At 42.5% G+C, this 25,142-nt stretch overlaps 1 protein-coding gene across 2 annotated transcripts; it reads right to left on the bottom strand.

The window, feature by feature from the left end:
• Window positions 1–4,329: 4,329 nt before the first annotated feature.
• LOC124136053 lies at window positions 4,330–24,056 on the bottom strand. Of its 2 annotated transcripts, none has more exons than XM_046501820.2 (5): window positions 23,888–24,056; window positions 16,198–16,336; window positions 15,309–15,451; window positions 13,772–13,934; window positions 4,330–7,641 (listed from the first exon to the last, which is right to left on the bottom strand). In XM_046501820.2, the coding sequence occupies exons 1-5, from the start codon at window positions 23,931–23,933 to the stop codon at window positions 7,407–7,409; spliced, it is 726 nt and encodes a 241-aa protein (XP_046357776.1). In that variant the 5' UTR covers window positions 23,934–24,056; the 3' UTR covers window positions 4,330–7,406. The 2 variants fall into 2 exon arrangements, with proteins under 2 accessions (XP_046357776.1, XP_046357775.1); XM_046501819.2 differs by having other exon boundaries at window positions 16,198–16,339; window positions 23,888–24,055.
• Window positions 24,057–25,142: the final 1,086 nt, after the last annotated feature.

Below are 25,142 nucleotides of genomic sequence, written 5' to 3'. Positions count from 1 at the left end.
TCACCGAAATTCCTTTCCACGAGTAACATATATCAGCGCGTGTTTGTGTAAGGATGCTTCAACTTGAGGAGCATGCGCAGCCCAAAGGAAACATCGATATATGTTTAGTTAAGAAACTATGTTGCTTGGCTATATATCATTGTTCTTGTATTATCAATTTCAACAAAACAAGGCATTCTGATTCTGCATAAGTCTTTACATTGCGAGTTTTATCCATTAACACACTTAACTCTGCACTGTGAGTTAAAATGAACGCCCATGTCGGAAGCACAATCCGTCAAAACAAGCGTTGTTCCTGGTCTTTCGACGTCTTACCATGTAACATCCATATTCGTTGTCATGGACAGATCACTACTACTACTACTACTACTACTACTACTATTACTACTACTACTACTACGACGACGACGACGACAACGACTACTACTAATGCTAATAAAATAATGATAAAAATATCAAAAATAAAAATGATAACGGAGGGTATTTTTTACGGATCAGCGTTAATTCCATTATCTTTCTCATCATCCTTTGGAGTACACGACCTTCTCAACACCTTAACATTCTATCTGGTGCCAGTTCGTTGTTTTGTGCACAGAGGCCAATCTCGAAGCCACTTGCCTAAAGGGACACATGTAGCATGTGTTTCTGACCCTGATCTGATTCCCACCAAGATGGAAGCTACAAATCCATTAACATCTTTTCTCGCGGACACTTTATACCCATCTGTTTCTTTATGCATAGGAGGACACTTTATACCCATCTGTTTCTTTATGCATAGGAGGACACTTTATACACATCTGTTTCTTTATGCATACGAGGACACTTTATACCCATCTGTTTCTTTATGCATAGGAGGACACTTTATACCAATCTGTTTCTTTATGCACAGGAGGACACTTTATACCTATCTGTTTCTTTAAGCATAGGAGGACACTTTATACCCATCTGTTTCTCTATGCATAGGACACTTTATACCCATCTGTTTCTTTATGCATAGGACACTTTATACCCATCTGTTTCTTTAAGCATAGGGGGACACTTTATACCCATCTGTTTCTCTATGCATAGGACACTTTATACCAATCTGTTTCTCTATGCATAGGACACTTTATACCCATCTGTTTCTTTATGCACAGGAGGATACTTTATACCCATCTGTTTCTTTATGCACAGGAGGACACTTTATACCCATCTGTTTCTTTATGCACAGGAGGATACTTTATACCCATCTGTTTCTTTATGCACAGGAGGACACTTTATACCCATCTGTTTCTTTATGCACAGGAGGACACTTTATACCCATCTGTTTCTTTATGCATAGGAGGACACTTTATACCCATCTGTTTCTTTTACCACACAGGACACTTTATACCCATCTGTTTCTTTATGCACAGGAGGATACTTTATACCCATCTGTTTCTTTAAGCATAGGAGGACACTTGATACCCATCTGTTTCTTTATGCACAGGAGGACACTTTATACCCATCTGTTTCTTTAAGCATAGGAGGACACTTTATACCCATCTGTTTCTTTATGCATTGGAGGACACTTTATACCCATCTGTTTCTTTATGCACAGGATACTTTATACCCATCTGTTTCTTTATGCACAGGAGGACACTTTATACCCATCTGTTTCTTTATGCATAGGAGGACACTTTATACCCATCTGTTTCTTTATGCATTGGAGGACACTTTATACCCATCTGTTTCTTTATGCACAGGATACTTTATACCCATCTGTTTCTTTATGCACAGGAGGACACTTTATACCCATCTGTTTCTTTATGCACAGGAGGACACTTTATACCCATCTGTTTCTTTATGCACAGGATACTTTATACCCATCTGTTTCTTTATGCACAGGAGGACACTTTATACCCATCTGTTTCTTTATGCACAGGAGGATACTGTATACCCATCTGTTTCTTTATGCAAAGGAGGACACTTTATACCCATCTGTTTCTTTATGCATAGGAGGACACTTTATACCCATCTGTTTCTTTATGCATAGGACACTTTATACCCATCTGTTTCTTTATGCATAGGAGGACACTTTATACCCATCTGTTTCTTTATGCATAGGAGGACACTTTATACCCATCTGTTTCTATATGCATAGGACACTTTATACCCATCTGTTTCTTTATGCATAGGAGGACACTTTATACCCATTTGTTTCTTTATGCATAGGACACTTTATACCCATCTGTTTCTCTATGCACGGGACACTTTATACCCATCTGTTTCTTAATGCACAGGAGGACACTTTATATCCTTCTGTTTCTTTATGCATAGGAGGACACTTTATACCCATCTGTTTCTTTAAGCATGGACACTTTATACCCATCTGTTTCTTTATGCATAGGAATCGGAATTTCCGTTCGGATTGCCAAATTTGAAAAAAACGTGACTTTAGCCAAGAAGTTTGACTTAGATTTCAGTAAAGGTCAAATAACCCGCTACCACCCAATGATTAGACCAGTGAAACCCGCCCAGCTCTTCTGTTTCATATTGAGATCTCTGCATAAATATTCAGAATGGCTATAATGTGTCCACAAGACTGTTGATGTTTAAACAGGGGTTAAAGGGGTCAAAGCCTTAGTATAGCTTCCAAACATCTTCATGGCAGACATGTGTCGCACATTTCCAAATATGACGCACCGATGTAATTCCCTATTTTGACTTGTTCCCCTATTTTCCAGGTGAACACTTGACTTGTCTTGTCATGTGTTTGTGACGGCGTGGCAGGATACGCTTACCTTTACGTGAAGACATATTAGCATAACTACCATTATTGATTCATAAACACTTGATTATGATATCCTCTGCACGTCCAAACCGTTTTCAAACCGAATTTCCGACCATAATGCACGAGGAATTGATCGCGTGACCCATTTGGGGAAACAGACCATGTGTGAGGGATACATGTGGAAATATATGTGCATTCGACAGTATCACTAAGATATATGAAAACCGCCAAAATAATGACATTATAGCCAATTGAAGTTGTGAAAAAATCACTGTACGAGTAACTGTCTATCAGCAACCCCTTTACTTCAATGTTGGAAACCCCTAACAATGTAGTATCTTCGGAAAGAGCAGGCCCTGGGACGTTATCTCGACCAAGACAAGAATGGCCAGGGAAAATATGTGACAAACATTTCAACAAAAGTCCACGTTCATACACCGAAGAGTGCGCGAAACGTTTCCCGAATTTCAAACACATTCTGGAAATCCTTACGGTTTTTACTTCTGTGACTGTATTCTAAAAACTAGTGGTTTGACTTCTTTCTTACGATGACGCTAAGGATACAGTTGGAATCGTTTAGCAGATTTTGTTTTATGCAGATATTCTTATACCAATGGAAAGGGTTTCGTAACTTTTTTCTTTATAAAATAACTGACCGCCTCCGTGTTCCTGTGGTAGAGCGTCTGCCCGGAGAGCGGAAGGTCCGGGGTTCGATCCCCGGCCGCGTCATACCAAAAGACGTTAAAAGATGGTACTTGTTGTTACCCTGTCTGGCGCTCGGCATTAAGGGGCTAAAACAAGGACTGGTCGGCTCGGAGTCAGTATACTGTGTCTGAGTGGGGTATTCATGTTAAACTGCGGCGTGGTATCTCAGTGAGCTAGCACTATAAATCGGCATTAGTCCGGACTAGAACAAGCAGCCACACAAACACATACTCGTGCATGCACGTCGCTATATAAGTGTAATAATCTTGGACGCGACGTTAAACCCAATTTCACCTCACCTCACCTTTATATAACTACGGAACCCATGAATCACTCGAGCGTGATGCTTGCCGAGGAGTGTCACCCACCCACACGTCTCCGCCACCAGCGCAGCTTAACTTCACATGCGCCGGTGATTGTCCCTACATATACATGTGAATAAAGCGAAAAAACCCTTTCCATATCCGATAGAAATCTCTGCATATTAAAGCAGAGTCTTTAATACGATTCCGACTATATCACAAGCATGTGTTTAGGAATCACTATCAAAGGTGTTCGCGAAAATGTGAGCGTATCCTGCCCCATCGGTGGCATCCGTCGCAAACACATGCAAAGGCAAGTCAATTGTTCACCTGAAAATACACGAGAACATATGGTGCCAGTAAAAATAGGGAATTGCATCAGACATCATTTTTGTCACTGATGTGTCAAATTTGGAAATATCCTCCACGTGTCTACCATAATGATTTTGAAAGCTTTACTGGGGCCTTGAATGTTGTAACCTTGAATGTTCAAACATCTTCTGGGCATCGTCTTACACAGTCACGCAGTCATCCCTGTATGTCATACAACAAAACAAATGTCAACAACACTCTGAACACAACGACCATTTTATTATAAAGGAACTTTACGATATTTTTTTCCAAATTTTACATGTACATTCAAAAAAGAAATTACTTACAAACATTAACTATAATTGATATTTAACACACACATACATTGTATGGCATACACGATGTAAAATAGACAAACACAATACATCTATAGACAATATGCAACTTGATATATCATAAAGTGATATTTTACTCAACAAATTGAAAGCACGTATAGACAGGAATGAGTATTTTAGTATTAAGGGCGAATGGTTTCGTTCTAAAAATGTTGAATCATATCTATACTTTAGGAAATGAAAATATTACACCTCGACGAATCGAACAAATTCATGAGCTATCTTGCATAGAAATCCCTCATCTCCGTATAACATTCTGCAGAAAAGTTTAATAAAATTTTTACTTTTTAATCCATCTTAGTCAATAAATCTGTTTGTCCTTCACATTAAGCATAATCTTCTTTCACAGCTGGACCACTTCAAATGTCACTACGTGTGTTATATGGTCAGTGTCTTTATAACATTATTTATAATATTTCTTTTACAAAGTAGTACAAAAGAACAAGGTTTACCTTTCTTGTGTTGATTAACGTAACTATAACTCAACATTAACATAAACGTATCATAACAAGAATGAGCTGGCACAAATGTTAAATACGGTCAGCTTAACACGTCTAAAACCGTTTTCAGCAGCCCATTAATGAACAAGACACATACATATTTATCGCTAAAGGTTTATTGTGTTTGTTCACGACCTTAAATAATGTTGATTTTAATGCCATTTCAATCCAAACTCATTTACACATATACACTGCCGGGCAAATGAAAGCATACACTCATGTTTCATGGTGGAAGAAACAAAAATGTTTTTTCGATGGTGATATATTTGATATTTGTTTTGTCAAAGGCATTCATGCATCATATCAATTGGAATGTCACACCTTGCCAGCCTAATAGCGTTGTCATAACGTTTGTAATGATTTGGTAAATTTTTCAAGTGTATACTTTCTTTTGTCCGGCAGTGTACAATACTTGACTTGACTTAGTTTTCCCAAACCTCCATGTACCTTTTGGAAATATATACACATGATATTGATAAAAAAATTGAGATTCCAGTTTTGCCTAAATAAAATGGTGCACTTCGCAAGTACTGCGTCATGGTACAAAAAGCCGAGGAAGCAACACACTATGACATTTATTGAAACGACTTTTTTATCGGTGTCGGAATTTTGAGCAGTTTCTCACAAACATACATGTGCTTCGATAGACATTTGATTCAAGATATGTTTTATTTTTAAAAAATGGTTATCCAAAATTGACAATGCTTGTCAAGGCGTACACCTCACCAATCTGTTCGCTTATGAAATTTGTCATTTCACAGTATATCTCGTTTCTCGTAACGACAAGAGGTGTGCTAATGTGTCGTTGAAGCACCAACGTTGTTCTGATAAGCACCCCTGTGTGATCTAACTGGAATTACATATTGTACATTAATAATATTGAAATAGTACGAAGCATTAAACCCTAACAGAAGCATACACACGTGAACTGCTTTAAAGTGTGTCCATGTGTAATGCGCCAAATTCCATTTACCAGGTGAATCAATGTGCATTCTCAGCTCCCTGGGGATTATCCAACTCTTGCCTGCGGTGTCACCACGATCGTCACGTATGCTCCATTGTGGGGCCGGACCGAAGACCTACAATCTTTCAGGAGTCAAGGTCCCGAACACGGTCACCCATCCAGCTACTCTCCGCCACCAACGTTTTCTTCACCAGATATGTGCCCCCCACAATTAGGTGATTATGCACGGTGAACATATAATACGTGTAAGCATCTCAGATTTCAAATCGTCATGTGGAAAGTAACGCCCTTGTGTACAATTCGACATCAATACATGTATTACATAACATTGTCATCTGTTTTTACGTTAGATGATTCTATGAGGTATGTTTTATTTCAAATAAATTTTATGTTTGGTTGGTTGGTTGGTTTGTTGTTTAACGCCGCACTCAGCAATATTCCAGCTATATGACGGCGGTCTGTAAATAATCGATTAATATCATGAGCATCGATCCACGCAATTGGGATCGATGACATGCATCAACCAAGTCAGCGAACCTGACCACCCGATCCCATTAGTCGCCTTTTACGACAAGCATAGTCACCTTTTACGGCAAGCATGCAGTTTCATGTCGTTTCTGGTGGCCTTATGTAGATTCTTAAGGATAATACTTTGTTCAATCTGAATATACTGGGCAGTTATTGTTATTGTAGTTACTGGATTCTTCCTGTAGTTATCATGACCATTAAACTACACTATCATACTCTGATTGCTCAAGCTCAGAATGGTTTCAGAGGCATTGGGCGCAGTCCAATACTGGAGGACTTCGACAACAGTACTACAACTGAAGAGGATGCTGCTCCAGGAGATGCTGCTCCAGTAGAAATCAAATCGGAATAAACGAATTTGCAATAGATGTTGTAGATGTAAATCTGAGGGGGGGGGGGGGGGGGGGATAAACGAATCATGGTTACACTGAGTAACTCCCCTTTGTATGTGAAGACGTCCTCAACGTGATGACGTTGTCACGCGCTGAGATGGGTCTTGTGTAGACTTTTCCAACAACCTACTGTCACAAGGCAGACCACGGACCAGATAAACGAGGTTTTACTGTGTATGACACCCGGGAAAACATTCATTAGCACGAATAATTAGAAACATCCGTATTATCAATATATCTTAAAAAGGAATTACAAACATTTAACAACTTATATTTTACATATATATATATATAATATCCAAAGCAAGTTCAGACCATGCTTGTAAGAGTATTTTTCGGGTTCTACGTATAGAAAGATATTCTCATTACCTGACTGAGTTGAGGCCTTTTAAGAAAAAGGCCTTAATTTCAAAAGTAGTATAATGTTATATTAATATATTACACAACAGATGTCAAAGATGTTAACGGAATGCATCGTAAAAATTCGTGGATTTTAACATGCCTGTTTAAAACTATTCCGACATACACTTACAAAACATGGCATTTCTAGTTTTATTTACACCATTGACCGAAGGCACATGAATACACTAACGACCAGTGTTACAGTGGCTGGGAGGGACAAGGCGGCGGTGTTCGTGTCGTTGATGGTCTTGTAGCTAGTTTTGTTTTCTGCGGGATGGCAGACTGGAGGGAGAAACTTGTGCACGACGTCATCCATGATTCTCTCGAGCTTCTGCGGGCAGTGCTTCAACAGAGTCTTGTCAAAACATGTCATCAGGTTCTCGGACAGTCTGCAATGGAGGCGATTGGTTTTTATAAATTGGTTTACAGATCCGCCGACCCTGGATTTAACAGGGGGGGTATAAATAACTTGACACATTTCTTATTACCGCCGAGTGAAACATCAAAGTATCTGCCCCCCCAAAAAAAACAACAAAAAAACAACAAACAAACAAACAACAAAACAAGCTGATTGAGTTTAGAGAAGATCTAAAGATAGATTTAGATCCACATTGGTTTCCGCAAGCGACGCCACGATAAAAACGCGAAGCATTGCTAATCACTTCAATTAGAATAGGCCTTCAGCAACAAATGCTTGCCGTAAGAGTCGACTGTGCTTGTCGTAAAAGGCGACTATGCTTGTCGTAAAAGGCGACTATGCTTGTCGTAAAAGGCGACTAACGGGATCGGGTGGCCAGGCTCGCTGACTTGGTTGATGCATGTCATCGTATCCCAACTGCGTAGATCGATGTTCATGATGTCGATCACTGAATTGTCTGGTCCAGACTCGATCTTTTACAAACCGCCATCATATAGCTGGAATATTGTTGAGTGCGGCGTTAAGCAACAAACAAACAATCAAACCCAAACATATGGGGAATCGATGTCAGACGTTCGACATGACGAGAGAACGCCATTACCACCAGGCTTCCCCATCGCCTCTGAGTGTGTATGCAGACACTATTGTAGGTTCAGTTAAAGTCTCTTCCAAAATATTTGTTTCATTGGATGTAGGTATTCCTCCGTGATTTGTTCCACAGGCGGTGTGTGTGTGTAGGGGGTTGGTGGTGGGGTGGGGTTTGGGGGATGGTAGTGTATCTGTATGTGTGGTGTGGGGGTGGGGTGGGTGGGGGGTGGGGGGTGTATGTGTGTGTGTGTGTAATGGGGGAGGGAATGGTAGTGTGTCTGTATGTGTGGTGAGTGGGGATGGGGGGGGGGGGGGGGGGGGGTGTATGTGTGGGGGTGTAGTGGGGGAGGGGATGTTGTGTATCTGTATGTGTGGTGTGGGGGTGGGGGGGGTGTATGTGTGTGTGTGTGTGTGTAATGGGGGAGGGAATGGTAGTGTTTCTGTATGTGTGGTGAGTGGGGATGGGGGGGGGGGGGGGGTGTATGTGTGGGGATGTAGTGGGGGAGGGGATGTTGTGTATCTGTATGTGTGGTGTGGGGGTGGGGGGGAGTGTATGTGTGTGTGTGTAATGGGGGAGGGAATGGTAGTGTATCTGTATGTGTGGTGAGTGGGGGGGGGGGGGGTGTATGTGTGGAGATGTAGTGGGGGAGGGAATGGTAGTGTATCTGTATGTGTGGTGAGTGTGTGTGTGGGGGGGGAGTGTATGTGGGGGGTGTAGTGGGGGAGGGGATGGTAGTGTATCTGTATGTGTGGTGTGGGGGTGGGGGGGGAGTGTATGTGTGTGTGTGTAGTGGGGGTGGGGATGGTAGTGTGTCTGTATGTGTGGTGAGTGTGTGTGTGTGTGGGGGGGGGGGGTGTATGTGGGGGGGGTGTAGTGGGGGAGGGGATGGTAGTGTATCTGTATGTGTGGGGTGGGGGTGGGGGTGGGAGTATATGTGTGTGTGTGTGTGTAATGGGGGAGGGAATGGTAGTGTATCTGTATGTGTGGTGAGTGTGTGTGTGTGTGTGTGGGGGGAGTGTATGTGGGGGGGGTGTAGTGGGGGAGGGGATGGTAGTGTATCTGTATGTGTGGGGTGGGGTGGGGGGGGGAGTATATGTGTGTGTGTGTAGCGGGGGAGGGGATGGTAGTACTGTATCTGTACGTGTGGTGTGTGTGTGTGTGTGTGTGTGTGGTGGGGGAGGGGGCAGAAGTGGGATGGGGGAGGGGGGGAGATTGTGTTGCGGATTGTGGGGAGAGTTGTTGGCGAGGTATTTTGGGACAGGTAGGATATATTTTCCTTCACTAGTTGAAGTGTTCGGCCACCATCCTTCTTATCCCTTGCACATTTGTATCAAACCAGACGAAGATTGATAAAACCACCCATCAATTTTGCCACTTCTTACGACAAGCATTGGCATTGGGCCAAGTTTAACATGGGACCCTGTTATGTATACAGAAGGGTAACACATACTGGCCGGTGACGAAACGTCGCTCCTAATTGTAATAAAGAAGTTCATCTAATATCTTAACCTTACTTTCTACTCCAACTTCTAAATGCCTATCAAAGAAGTTACACCCTGTATGGTATTGCTTCAAGTTTGTTTGTTGTTTAAAATAGAAAATTAATCAGTGGATGCACTGTACAAGAAAGGGTCAAGAGAAACTGTGTGCTGAGTGAGTTTGGTTTTTCATCGAGTCGGCGAGCATCCAGCCGTCTGGGGCACAATGGTCTGCAATCAAACGCCTTTGCTGTATGCCAGGAAGGGAGGCAACAAAAAGGGAGAGAACTCTGGACTCCTTCATGAGGTTGAATCTATTTTTAGCACGTTTCAGCGGCGATACTGCTGTGGTTCACACTTCCCGTGTTCAGCACACATGCACTAACTCTCCTCGCGCCGGCCGGGAAGAGAAGGAAGGAAGATGCAGTGACAGAACAGGCGTGGGTAGTTGGAAGTCGTGATGATGGGAGGGGCAGGTGACAAGAGCAGGGGCAGGAGACATGGTCAGGGGCGGGGAGAAAGGGGAAATAAGGAAAGAGAGGGACAATGGCAGGCGGCAAGAGGCCTGACTAGTGACGAGGGCAGGAGACGAGAGCATGGGCACACACCGGACGGTAGCTGATGATGAAGCAAGGGGCATGTTAAAGGACACGTGACGGTAACTGTTGATGAAGCAAGGGGCGTGTTAAAGGATACGTGACAGTAACTGTTGATGAAGCAAGGGGCGTGTTAAAGGACACGTGACGGTAACTGTTCATGGGGCAGGGACGTGTTATAAAACACGTGACGGTAACTGTTGGTGAAACAAGGGACGTGTTAAGGGACACGTGACAGTAACTGTTGATGGGGCAGGGACGTGTTATAAAACACGTGACGGTAATTGTTGGTGAAGCAAGGGGCGTGTTAAGGGATACGTGACGGTAACTGTTGATGAAGCAAGGGGCGTGTTAAAGGACACGTGACAGTAATTGTGGATGGGGCAGGGACGTGTTATTAAACACGTGACGGTAACTGTGGATGAAGCAAGGCGCGTGTTAAAGGACACGTGACGGTAACTGTTGATGAAACAAGGGGCGTGTTAAAGGACACGTGACGGTAACTTTGATGAAGCAAGGGGCATGTCAAAGGACACGTGATGGTAACTGTTGACGTAACAAGGTGCATGCTTAAAACACGTCACGGTAACTGTTGGTGAAGCAAGGGGCGTGTTAAGGGATACGTGAAGGTAACTGTTGATGAAGCAAGGGGCGTGTTAAAGGACACGTGACAGTAATTGTGGATTGGGCAGGGACGTGTTATAAAACACGTGACGGTAACTGTTGATGAAGCAAGGGGCGTGTTAAAGGACACGTGACGGTAACTGTTGATGAAACAAGGGGCGTGTTAAAGGACAAGTGACGGTAACTGTTGATGAAGCAAGGGGCATGTTAAAGGACACGTGATGGTAACATTTGACGTAACAAGGTGCATGTTTAAAACACGTGACGGTAACTGTTGGTGAAGCAAGGGGCGTGTTAAAGGACACGTGACAGTAATTGTGGTTGGGGCAGAGACGTGTTATAAAACACGTGACGGTAACTGTTGAAGAAGCAAGGGGCGTGTTAAAGGACACGTGACGGTAACTGTTGATGAAGCAAGGGGCGTGTTAAAGGACACGTGACGGTAACTGTTGATGGGGCAGGGACGTGTTATAAAACACGTGACGGTAACTGTTGATGAAGCAAGGGGCGTGTTAAAGGACACGTGACGGTAACTGTTGATGGGTCAGGGACGTGTTATAAAACACGTGACGGTAACTGTTGATGAAGCAAGGGACGTGTTAAAGGACACGTGACAGTAATTGTGGATGGGGCAGGGACGTGTTATAAAACACGTGACGGTAACTGTTGATGAAGCAAGGCGCGTGTTAAAGGACACGTGACGGTAACTGTTGATGAAGCAAGGGGCGTGTAAAAGGACACGTGACGGTAACTGTTGATGAAACAAGGGGCGTGTTAAAAGACACGTGACGGTAACTGTTGATGAAGCAAGGGGCATGTTAAAGGACACGTGATGGTAACTGTTGACGTAACAAGGTGCATGTTTAAAACACGTGACGGTAACTGTTGATGAAGCAAGGGGCGTGTTAAGGGATACGTGACGGTAACTGTTGATGAAGCAAGGGGCGTGTTAAAGGACACGTGACAGTAATTGTGGTTGGGGCAGAGACGTGTTATAAAACACGTGACGGTAACTGTTGATGAAGCAAGGGGCGTGTTAAAGGACACGTGACGGTAACTGTTGATGGGACAGGGACGTGTTATAAAACACGTGACGGTAACTGTTGGTGAAGCAAGGGGCATATTAATGAAGCAAGGGGCGTGTTAAGGGACACGTGACGGTAACTGTTAATGGGCAAGAGGCGTGTTTAAGGACACGTGACGGTAACTGTTGACGTAAAACGGTGCATGTTAAAAAACACGTGACGGTAACTGTTGAATCAAGAGGCGTGTTAAAGGACACCTGGCGGTAACTGTTATTGAGGCAGGGACGTGTTAAGGGACACGTGACAGTAACTGTTGATGAGGCAGGGGCGTGTTAAAGGACACTTGACGGTAACTGTTGACGTAACAAGGTGCATGTTTAAAACACGTGACAGTAACTGTTGATGAAACAAGGGGCGTGTTAAAGGACACGTGAAGGTAACTGTTGATGAAACAAGTGGCTTGTTAAAGCACACGTGACGGTAATTGTGGATGGGGCAGGGACGTGTTTTAAAAAACGTGACGGTAACTGTTGGTGAAGCAAGGGGCGTGTTCAAGGACACGTGACTGCAACTGTTTATTGGGGCGGGGACTCGTTATAAAACACGTGACGGTAACTGTTGGTGAAGCAAGGGGCACGTTAAAGGTCACTTGACGGTAACTGTTGATGAAACAAGAGGCGTGTTAAAGGACACATGACGGTAACTGTTGATTGGGCGGGGACGCGTTATAAAACACGTGACGGAAACTGTTGATGAAGCAAGGGGCACGTTAAAGGACACGTTACGGTAACTGTTGATGGGGCAGGGACGTGTTATAAAACACGTGACGGTAACTGTTGGTGAAGCAAGGGTCATGTTAAAGGACACGTGATGGTAACTGTTGATGAAGCAAGGGATGTGTTAAAGGACACGTGACGGTAACTGTTGCTGGGGCAGGGACGTGTTATAAAACACGTGACGGTAACTGTTGGTGAAGCAAGGGGCATATTAAAGGACACGTGACGGTAACTGTTGATTGGGCAGGGACGTGTTATAAAACACGTGACGGTAACTGTTGATGAAGCAAGGGGCATGTTAAAGGACACGTGACGGTAACTGTTGATGGGTCAGGGACGTGTTATCAAACACGTGACGGTAACTGTTGGTGAAGTAATGGACTTGTTAATGAAGCAAGTGGCGTGTTAAGGGACTCGTGACGGTAACTGTTGATGAGGCAAGAGACATGTTTAAGGACATGTGACGGTAACTGTTGAAACAAAAGGCGTGTTAAAGGACATGTGACGGTAACTGTTATTGAGGCAGGTACGTGTTGAGGGACACGTGACAGTAACTGTTGATGAGACAGGGGCGTGTTAAAGGACACGTGACGGTAACCGTTGATGAAGCAAGGGGCATGTTAAGGACACGTGGCGGTAATTGTTGAAGCAAGGGGCGTGTTAAAGGACACGTCACGGTAACTTATTGAGGCAGGGACGTGTTAAAGGACACGTGACGGTAACAATTCCTTATTCCGACTTTTGTCATATGTTGTATTTGTTTTCCCGTGCTTTAAGGTGAGGCTTGACATGCCTGTGCACGTGTTTGTAGCGGGGGATACCGGTGGGACTTTTCGCGAACACCTGGTATAATCACTATTTGCTATTGATATATAAACGCATGCTTATTAAATGAAGTCGGGATCGTACAATTGAGAGCTTTGGCAGTGAGTTCTTATGAGTACGGAAATGATTTTGTTTCGGTGTGGGACAGGACTGAATCCCTAGAATCCTATCCTTGTGGACATACATACCCGCAGATAAGCTTATACAACTCTCTCTGGTTAGTTTTGCCCTTCGATACGATATCCACTTGCTTCAGCCCTCTCTGTACTTGAGCTGCTCTCGTGAAGTTCTGTACACAAGTGTTCATCTCCTTCCTCGACTTCTTCATGCAGCTGGCGTTGTCCGCGAGGACTGAAATATACCGACAATCATGCTGAAGATGCTGAAGATGCGGAGGAGGAGGAGGAACATGTATACACGTGGGGATAAATGAGAGACTGACAGTTAATAATGTTGTGAGCTCTAAAACTTGACTGTACGGCAGCGACTATATATGAGCAATGTCGTTTTAGCAAGAAGTGTGGATTCAAAATTAATTCTTGTGAAGATTCAGTGACACAATTCAGCCCCTTAAGCCCAGTCAGTCATGATTGTCATCCTAGGTCCGTGAGCACCAAACTCGAGATAAGTAAGTGAGTGACTATGGTTTTTCGCCGCTTTTAGGGGCTTCACACATAGCGCCCATTTAGGGAATCGAACCCGAGTTTTCGGCGTGACGAGCGAAGGCTTTAACCACTTGACTACCCCACCTCCCCAACGTGATAAGTAGTAGACGTCTAGGACCTGCATCACTTCGGACTGGTACATGGAGTGTAAGGCAAAACGGCATTAAACCCAATTCACTCACTACTTATCAAGGGCAGCACACAGTCTCCATATCCAACAACAGATAGTAAGAACAGCAATGGAATGGAATAATAATATGTCCAGAAAAAAAGTGTCACCTTCATCTGGTCATAATATAATCAAAACACTGTATTTGATAAGAAAACTCAAACATTCTGTTCATAAAGTGTGCATTTTGTAACTGGTTTGTGATCGTTTGACATGGCGATTAATTAAAAGTAGTACCACATAAAGCTTTATTTCATTCGTCAAATATTGAAATGTGTATTTCAAAGAAAAACAATTTTTTATCACTTGATACATAATGTGATACATGATTTGTCTATGTATCATTATGAACACCCCAACTTTCATTTCGTGCTTTTGGACATGGCAGTCAAAGAGTCGTTGAAAGCATGACGCACATGCATTGCTTAAATTAATGCATGGTGTTTTCAATATAACACAATACAGCAAACGGACTCCAATCCCTTAATTAATTGAAAACTCTCTGTTTTAAAAAATAGAAATCGTTCGTATAACTTGCCGTTATTGCGAATGTAATGCCTGCCGTCCTATTTTCAAAACATTCTTTGTTTTCCTTTGAATTCAAGTTCATGAGCGAGAGAAATTATGTGATAAAAGAAATTATGTGATATAACCGTGGGGGGTAAACGAGAGGAGGGCTGCTGAAACGAGTCTGTGGCAGTTAATGTGACTGGGGATTATGTCATTATAGGATGGACATATGTACTGGACTATATAACATAAGCATAAATCAGTAAGACAACGGCTTCTATATACCGCTTAAAGATGCATGAGGAATTAGGTGTCTGCGTGTCGGTTTTGGGGTAGTGAGAGAAGACGTGACAGCTATCTCTAGTGGCAAAATGTACCAACATTTTTTGTTCTTGCACACTTCTTTCACTGCGGATCTCCAGGATTCCGGTTTGATGGGGAGGTCCTTCTCCTCCATCCCTGATTCTGTGCAGTCATTGTAGACAGTCTCCATACAGTCGATAGCCTTGTCTATCTCGCCTCCCCTGTTGAAAGTCATTGTTGCATGACATACAAACACAATAACACATGTGCGTTTGAAGGATAACGCCGATGGAGCAGGATACTCGCCTCGTCGCAAACAGAGAGAGGATGTTTTTGCTTAACGCCACACTCAGCAATATTCCAGCTTCATGGCGGCGGTCTATAAATAACAGAGTCTGGATCAGTCACGAGCATCGATCAACGCAATTGGTATACAATGACATTTATCAACGACGTCAGCGAGCCTTACCATCTCTTCCCGTTGGTTGCTTCTTACGACAAACATGGGTTGGTGAAAACAAGTTTTAACCCGGATAATCATGGAGGTTTCGCGAACACCTGGGCCCACTTGCACAAACCGATCTTAGCGCTAAGACTATCGTTAGCCTATGTTCAAGTATGGGAGCTACGATCATCTTAGCGCTAACATCGCTTTGTGCAAGTGGGCCCTGGTGTCATCACTGTTTTAGCAGAGATTTCATATGATTATGGAAAGCATTTTGTCGCTTTTAGTAAGTTTTCGCTTTCTAGATTATTTCACTTCAATAGCGACATGAGAGCACAAAATATGCCATTGTCGAGATAGCATGTCCTTGCTTTGCCAACAGTCAGTGTTTCAAGAAACTGAAAGATGTAGCGAATTATATGTAATACTATAGAATCTAAAGCACATTATTCTTCATATCATCTCAGGGAAAGTTTTTTTTCATGTCGGAAAACATCATGCCAATTTATTTTCTCAACTTACTCGCATAGCTTCGTGGTGGTTTCAGGGTCGGTGATAAACTTATGGCCCTGTGCCGACTGGATATTCACTGCAATATCCTGTGCGCACGACTTGATGATTTTGGTGTGATTAGTCGGACACTTCCCTGCGTATGCCAGACCTGCTGAAATAATAATGATAATATTAATCAAAATCATTATATGAGTACGGCTTGAGTCGCTTTTAGCAATATTCTACCAATTTCACGACGGAGGACATCAGAAATTTGTGTCGTTGTTCACAAATTGTGTCCATGTGGGGAATCGAAAATGGGCTCTGAGCGTGATGACAAACGCTTTAGGCACTAGGCTACCCCACCGCCCCAATAATTAAATGGTTATGGTAAAATATAATAACAATAATAGCACTTATTAGTGTAATAGTGATAATTTAAAAAAATAAAATCATTAATTTCATTATTTACGGGATCTCGTAATATGGCTAGAATATCGCTGGCTGTGACATTAAACTATGAACACACGATATCATCATATCCTACCGGTTACTAATCCAATGCTGAGTAAACAAAGGCGAATCGAGCAAAGTGATGTTCCTTGCTGAGTTCAATCACCCGTCAAGCTAGGTCAAGATAACTTGCCTAACTGTGCTACTTTATTTGTGAAGTCTGCGTTGTGCACAGGACCACATGCAATGGCTGACACATCAATGACATATGTCTGACACATCACTGATTCATCACTCGTACATCACTGACATACCGCTGACACATCACTGAAACATCGATGGCTCATCACTGAAACATCACTGGAACATCATTGAAACATCACTAGCACATCACTAAAAAAACACCAATCGCACATCACTGAAACATCACTAGCACATCACTGAAACATCACTGACACATCGATGGCTCATCACTTAAACATCAGTGGAACATCAATGAAACATCACTCGCACATCACTGAAACATCACTGACACATCGATGCCATAACACATCACTGGAACTCCACTGACACACCACTGAAACATCACTGACACACCACTGGAACATCACTGACACATAACTGGAACATCACTGAAACATATGACACATCGATATCATAACACTGACACAACATTATCACATCATTGATACACCACTGGCACACAACTGGAACATCACTGACACATCACTGAAACATCACTGACACATCACTGAAACATCACTGACATGAAAAACAGGGACTGCAGTTTTATAGTATTCACATTGTTCTTTTCAATAGACAGAATGTCAGCTCGTTAATGCTTCAACCATGCTTAGCCAGAGATGCCATGAGCTATATCACTGGAACATCACTGCCACATCAGTGCCACATCACTGAAACATCACTGCCACACCACTGAAACATCACTGACACATCACTAAAACATCACTGACACATCGATGCCATAACACTGACACAACATTATCACATCACTGAAACATCACTGACACACAACTAGAACATCAATGACACATCACTGAAACATCACTGACACATCACTGACGTATCGATGACACATCGCTGGCACATCACAGACACACCACTGAGGCATCACTGAAACATCACTGACACATCGATGACATAACACCGTAACATCCCTGACACATCACTGAAACATCTCTGACCCATCACTGACACACCACTGGAACATCACTAAAATATCACTGATACATCACTGGCACACTACTGGCACATCACTGGCACGTTACTGGAACATCACTGACACATCACTGACATTTCACTGGCACGTTACTGGAACATCACTGACACATCACTGACACATCACGTGCACATCACTGTAATATCACTGATACATCACTGACATATCAATGACATATCACGTGCACATCACTGAAATATCACTGATACATCACGTGCACATCACTGAAATATCACTGACACATCACTGACACATCACTGGCACACTACTGGAACATCACTGGCACATCACTGACACATCACTGAAATATCACTGCTACATCACTGCCACAAAACTGGAACATCACTCACACATCACTAAACCATCACTGACACATCACTCGAACATCACTGACATATCACTGAAACATCACTGACACATCACTTGAACATCACTGAAATATCACTGACACATCAATGCCATAGCACTGGCACAACATTATCACACCACTGAAACATCACTGCCACACCACTGGAACATCCCTGATACAACACTGGAACATCACTGACACATCTCTGGAACATCACTGACACATCACTGAAACATCATTGAAATATCACTGATACATCACTGGCACACAACTTGCACATCACTGACACATCACTGACACATCACTGACACAACACTGGCACACCACTGAAACATTATTGACGTATCACTGATACATCACTGGCAGACCACTGGAACACCACTGACACATCACTGAAATATCACTTGAACGTCGCTAAAAAACCCCTAACAAATCACTGGAACATCACTGAAATATCACTAATACATCACTGGCACACAACTGGAACATCACTGAAACATCACTGACACATCACTGAAACATCACTGACACACTACTGGAACATCACTGACACACTACTGGAACATCACTGACACATCACTGGAACATCACTGACACATCACTGAAATATCAATAGAACATCGCTAAAAAGATTACTGACAAATCACTGAAACATCACTGGAACATCACTGACATATCACTGAAACATCACTGCCACATAACAGCAACATTACTGACATGTAAAACAGGGACTGCAGTTTTATAGTGTTCAAATTGTCCTTTTCAATAGACAGAATGTCAGCTCGTTAATGCTTCAACCATGCTTAGCCAGAGATGCCATGAGCTAAATATATCATGGCAATACGGAAACATCTTCTGGTTCACCAACTACTAAGCCAGACACCTGCGAATACCGTAAGTAGATTTCGTGAATCATGGTGACGTAAGTCAAAAGTGGGTAGAGAAATAAAAAAGGGAAGATAATGAGTAGCTGTTTAGAATATGGCAAAAACAGCGTTGCTTCTTTAATGGGAATCGATTTTCATATCTACACAACGTTATGATTTGATGACTGTTATAATGACACCTGCAGAATCAACCCCTTGCATTGGTTTATACAACACAGAATCAATTCACTTTACACTAAAACGATTAATCGATTCAGCGACAAAAGACGTAATACAGAATGATGACTTTACCAACTTTGGTACATAAATGGAAAGAGATGGGTGATTTTCGTGCTTTCATCATGAAGTCCACTTCCAATCCTTCATTGGTATCTAGTGTTCCATAGTGTCCACGTTGCCCGTCTACACTTGTCTAAATGGTATCCTCCCAAAACACAGACCACCCATAATGCAGACCGCTCATGTTCACAGTGGTAATTGTCTGGTGCACAACTGATCTCTTGCCAGCTACTTGAAATTATTATGGGATGAGCCTCTCACAGAAAGACAAAAGTTTGAGCATTTAGAATTTATTTGTCATTTTCATAAAAAGCATTTGTCCATTAGTACACTGACTTGAAACCATAGTATGCATTCTGTAGAATTTTGAAAACAGATCACTGACAGTTTACAATTCAACCTAATTAAGTAAATGTTTCAAGAAGCTCAGCTAGTGTTCTGGCCACTACGTCTTTCCTTAGTAAACAATCGGTTTTTAGTATATTTGTATACTCTCTTCCTTGGATGAGGGGCAGCTTCAAAGTCTGTGTATTGACTTTGGCTCTTTCTGACATCTCTATCTTCTTGGTGAGTTCCACAAATTTGTATATGTTGGATGCTGCTGCTGCAATGGTTCAGTCTTGAATGGCAACCTTCCAGGCTGTTGTGTGTCCATGGTCCTACAGTAGGGCGGTGGTTCCAGATGCGCAGCGTAAAGCGAGCGTAATTATTATTGATACAACATTGTCGTTCATGCTGCATCGGCGTAGTTTCTTCTCTTGTACGTTTTCTCATTGCGCTGATGAAACTATACTCAACAACAAAAGTTCCTGTGACACCATTATTTTAGTAAAGTGTGGTTTCAATATTGTAGTACATGTATGGAATCAAGTCACAAAAACGCAACTGCTACAGAAAAGCATCCATTCTGTGCAAAAGTTTACTTTTATGCAAGCCCCTTGCATTTCACTACCCAAGAATGGGTATAAAAACATGTGCGTTAACGGGATTCGATATGCATTGTTTAGCATCGTGCTGACTCAGCACCACTCAGAAAAATATAAAATTACGCAATTATTCAACATTACGAATAGCCACGCCTGTCCGAAAATGAGCGTCCGCGAGCTATTGGTATACTTGAAGCAGGATCGAGTCAACGTGATGTTGCAAGACAATTTAACGTCCACAGAAACACCCTTTGGTGTTTATGGCAACGTTGGCGACAGACGAATGCAGTCAGAGACCATCCTCGGAGTGGCAGGCCACTCTGACCAATAATCGACAAGACAACTGGATTCGAACAACACACCTACGAAATCGATTCCAGCCAGCAATAGTGACTGCAAGAAGCATCCCCGGTCTTCGACGAATATCTTCACAAACCGTACGTCGTCGCCTCAGATGTGCAAGGATTGACACCAGAAGACCCGTCAGACGTCCAATTTGGACAGGAAACCACCGTCAAGCACGTCTACAGTGGTGCAGACAGCGTCTACGCTAGACGGCCATGCAGTGGGGACAAGTTCTATTCACTGACGAGTCTCGTTTTCACTTCAGCCATAGCGATGGACGGATTCGATAGTGGTAGAGGTAAATCTCAATGGACAGCGCTACCGCGACGAGATCATCGGCCCTGTTGTTCTACCGTTTTTGCGTCGTCATGGCCAAGGCATTACCTTTCAACATCACAACGCCCAGCCTCATATTGCACGACTTGTTCTGGATTCTCTCAACGTGACACTCCAGGAACTTCGAAACATGCTCCAGCAGATATGGACAGATATCCCACAGGACTTTGTGCGACGCCTGGTCCATTCCATAAGACGAAGATGTGTTGCTTGCATCACCAGAGGTAGACACACACGCTATTGATTTGTAAATTGACATTTTGCCATGTTCATGTTGTTTTTTTATGAAATCACGCATTTTCTGAAGTCAGTATAGCAAATTAAACCATTTGAACACTTACAGGAGTCTTTTATTTGTTGCAAACCGAAATTGTCTCAGATTTGGCAAAAAAACATAACTTTGCATTAAATCTTATTCAATGTCACAGGAACTTTTGTTGTTCAGTATAATAACTGTCTTGATCATCAGTAGGAGGGTGGTTGTGGTAAGATGTGTTTCTGACATAGTTCCTGACAGTAGTACACTTGCCTAGGAACGTTCGAACGTCAGACTCGCTGACTTGGTTGATGCATTTCATCATATCCCACTGGCGTACTTCGATGCTCATGATATCAATCCCTGGATTGTCTGGTCCAGACTCGATTATTTACAGACCGCCGTCATATAGCTGGAATATTGCTGAGTGTGGCGTTAAATAACAAACAAGGGCTGCAGGTGGATATCACAGGAGGAAGTCTGTGATATTGTTTTAGTCGTGTGTACACCCCTCCAGAGAGTAACAAATTGTGCAACACAGGAATGGAGTGCAGCGTTAAACAACAAATAACAAACAAACAAACAAAATAAGACAATATACGTTTGAGTTACTTTTAGAAGCCAGACTGCGCTCTTTGTTAATCCAGTAATATGTTTTGATTACAACATATTGTGTTTACGTCTTGTAGGGAACAGTCTAAATGTACCTATATATATCAAATGCAATACCTTTTCATCAAGACTTGCGATATACAGATGTACGTTCCAGTATGTTTACATCTGTTGGTCTGTTACCTAAAACTGAATACTACCACATCGAACATAGCGATTTAATCAGAGAAGGGGGTAAAATACAACACTGATCATGGAATCAGATCGATCTACATCAGACGGTCGATGGCGCCAGAGAACTAGCGAGTGGAAATAACCCAGTTGTATAATGTAAGCCCGCAAACCAACCCTGCAAGGACCAGACAAACCAGTGCGTTAAAACAACTAACAATGTGGTGGTGTTTGAGTTTTATGGTACATTTAGGTGATGTTTTCATTCGATCCACTTTAGCTAGTATAAGAGTAACGCAATGTTTCAGAGCTTTATCATTTGCAGAAGCCGAGGTATGCCATTAACTGCCCGAAGAAGGAAAACAAATTTCCCTTGAGTAATAAAGAACGGTGTTATCTGATTCATCGGAACAGCAAACAATAATATTTCTAGAATTTGAAACCAAATGTAGAACACAGAGACCAGCTTTTACAAGTTTCTACCGCTGATGTGGCCGTGGAACGGGCGCTGTCAGTGCCTGCGTGGATGTTAAACTCGCACTCCCTCCATTGATCTCCCGTACCCCAGCACTGAAGCCGCTCTTTTTAGCGAACGAAATTAGAATGGATTCTGTTTAATCCGACACCACATGAGGCATGTAGGAACTCTTGCTTTAGACAAAATACACTGTAGTCGATAACATAGTAGGTCGTCGTGACCATCATGCATTGTCAGCGTAGATACCGTGCATATTTAAGTCCACAATGGCCTTGGGCTGACGAATCATCAATCATTAATATATGTGCATATATTGTTGGTGTTACACGGTATTGCGTCACTGATGCATGCTCGATCTACCACGAGTGACAATTGATCTATTGGCTGCCAGTTATGACATTTGGAATGTCACCAATTTATGCTTCAAATTATATACAATTATCAACCGGATAAGCATGCTCGCAAAAAAGCAACTCTGAGACTGATGTAACAACAATATCATAGCGAAACTCATGGCAGCACAGTCGATGTGGACGCCACTATTAGCAACAATTCGCTCTGTACGTTCTGCAGTCAGAACGCATCATGAAAAACCTAAATGAAGCTGCATCAGATGAACTTGCTTCATGTTTCCCGACGAGGAATCATTAATCATCATCCTTTCCAAAATGGCGAAGCAGACATTGGCGTCATCGCCCGATCAATGAAAACGTCCCACAAGTGATCCGTCTACACAATGGTGTTCCGTCGCGGCATATATAATGCGATGCATTAGTCATGATCATCGCTACTGTGACATAATAAAACATCGATCAGAACCGAGCCCATGTGAGCAAACATACAACTCTTCAATCATCCCGCAAATTCCCTGGTCGGAGTTTAAATGTAATTTGCAAAGTAAAGTATTGACAACGAACTCAAATCGCAATTGCAAATTACAATGGACATTTTTAGTCCAATTTTATCAGTTCAAATGTAAACATAGAGAAATAGTAGTATTACAAAATGTGGGCTAAATATGAACTTTGGCCTTTGGTGCTGCTATCAGTACAAATGTACAATGCAGCGATTGTTATATAATGGATTAGTATCCTGAACCACAGCGGAGGTCTGGAGGCCAAACTGTAACGTTGTTTATCAGTCCCCCTAATACTTGTCATAATCTGCAAAATGTATTATTACAGAAATATTCCATACGCTATAAGGCAAGCCACATACATAATACATGAATGATACATTTTCGAGGCGCGTTCATGGTGACATTTATTTAACAAGCTGACTCTATCCTTGCCTAAATTGATAGGAAAACGGTGTGGTACTTTGACCAACCCTGGAACACATAACTAGCAACGTCCCCTTCCAGTGATTACTAGTGGAGTGATACTTACCATAAGCACACAGAACCAAGGCTGTCAGTGACAAGTAAAACTCCATGGTTCTTCAAGGAAACGTACACGAGACGATTGCTGCCTCTGTCTAGAAAGAAGACTTTTTAATCAGCTTCTGCGGTGTTAATGCATGCAAGTACCAGCATTCCTGGGAAGCGGAAGCGCTTTACGCTGACCTTCTATCACCGTGAACCTCCAGGAATGAGGTTGCCATGGAAATCGATAATAGCGCGAGGCCTTGATGCGGATAACACACGCTGGAGTCTAACAACGATTGCGGAATCTGCATTTGTATACAAAAATATAGTTGTAATTTATTCTCAAGGTATACTAACAAACTCATAAATATCAGAAGGGTACACCTTAACGTAATCCGAATTATTAAAGTCATTCCGTAAAGCGCCAGGCTTATTTCACACAGATAGATATGTCATCACTACACTCTTATATCAAACCTTACGTGGACATCTGCAGCCCGTGCGGTGGTGGTGGTGGTGTGTCTTGTTTAACGGCGTACTCAGCAATATTCCAGCTTCATGACGGCGGTCTGTAAATAATCGAGTCTGGACCAGACAATCCAGTGGTTGACATCATGAGCATCGATCCACGCAATTGGGATACGATGACATGCATCAACCAAGTCAGCGAGCCTGACCACCCGATCCCGTTAGTCGCCTCTTACGACAAGCATAGTCGCCTTTTAAGGCAAGCATGGGTTGCTGAAGACCTATTCTTACTCGGATCTTCACAGGTCGCAACCCGTGCGGACCATTGTACGATCGGAATAAAGTGTAAGTGGAATATATACTATATGGTATATACGATATATACTCGCCGACAAAAGAAACGGTATATGAAGAATTACTCATATTCTCGAGAAATTTTGATTAATTCGATGCACAAACGAACATACTAGTACTGTTATGTTGCGTGAACCAATGCTCATGAACGCATCACATGTGACGTCATAGATCCATGATTCGAGATGCATAGTTTGTCGCATGCAGGATTTGCATGTAAAGTTCCGAAATCACATGCAGCACGTCACGATAAGAATAAAGACACTGTGGTAACACGTGACTAAAGGTTAGTTTTGTCACTACTTGGTACACATTGGAAACATCTCTTCTTAACGTACATACTTCTCTATATGTTTCTATGGTTTGCGTTTCATTTGACGGTGAGAATATAATACAGGGCCCTTCCTCTTTGACAGAACGTCAAGCTCATCTGTTGATGACAATACTTAGTAAAG

Source organism: Haliotis rufescens, unplaced genomic scaffold (genome assembly GCF_023055435.1).
Source record: "Haliotis rufescens isolate VD_foot unplaced genomic scaffold, xgHalRufe1.0.p SCAF_44, whole genome shotgun sequence".
In the NCBI taxonomy this organism is placed as follows: Eukaryota; Metazoa; Mollusca; class Gastropoda; order Lepetellida; family Haliotidae; genus Haliotis; species Haliotis rufescens.
Note: the sequence above shows the minus strand (reverse complement) of the source record. Positions and strands in the feature narration are given on the sequence as shown.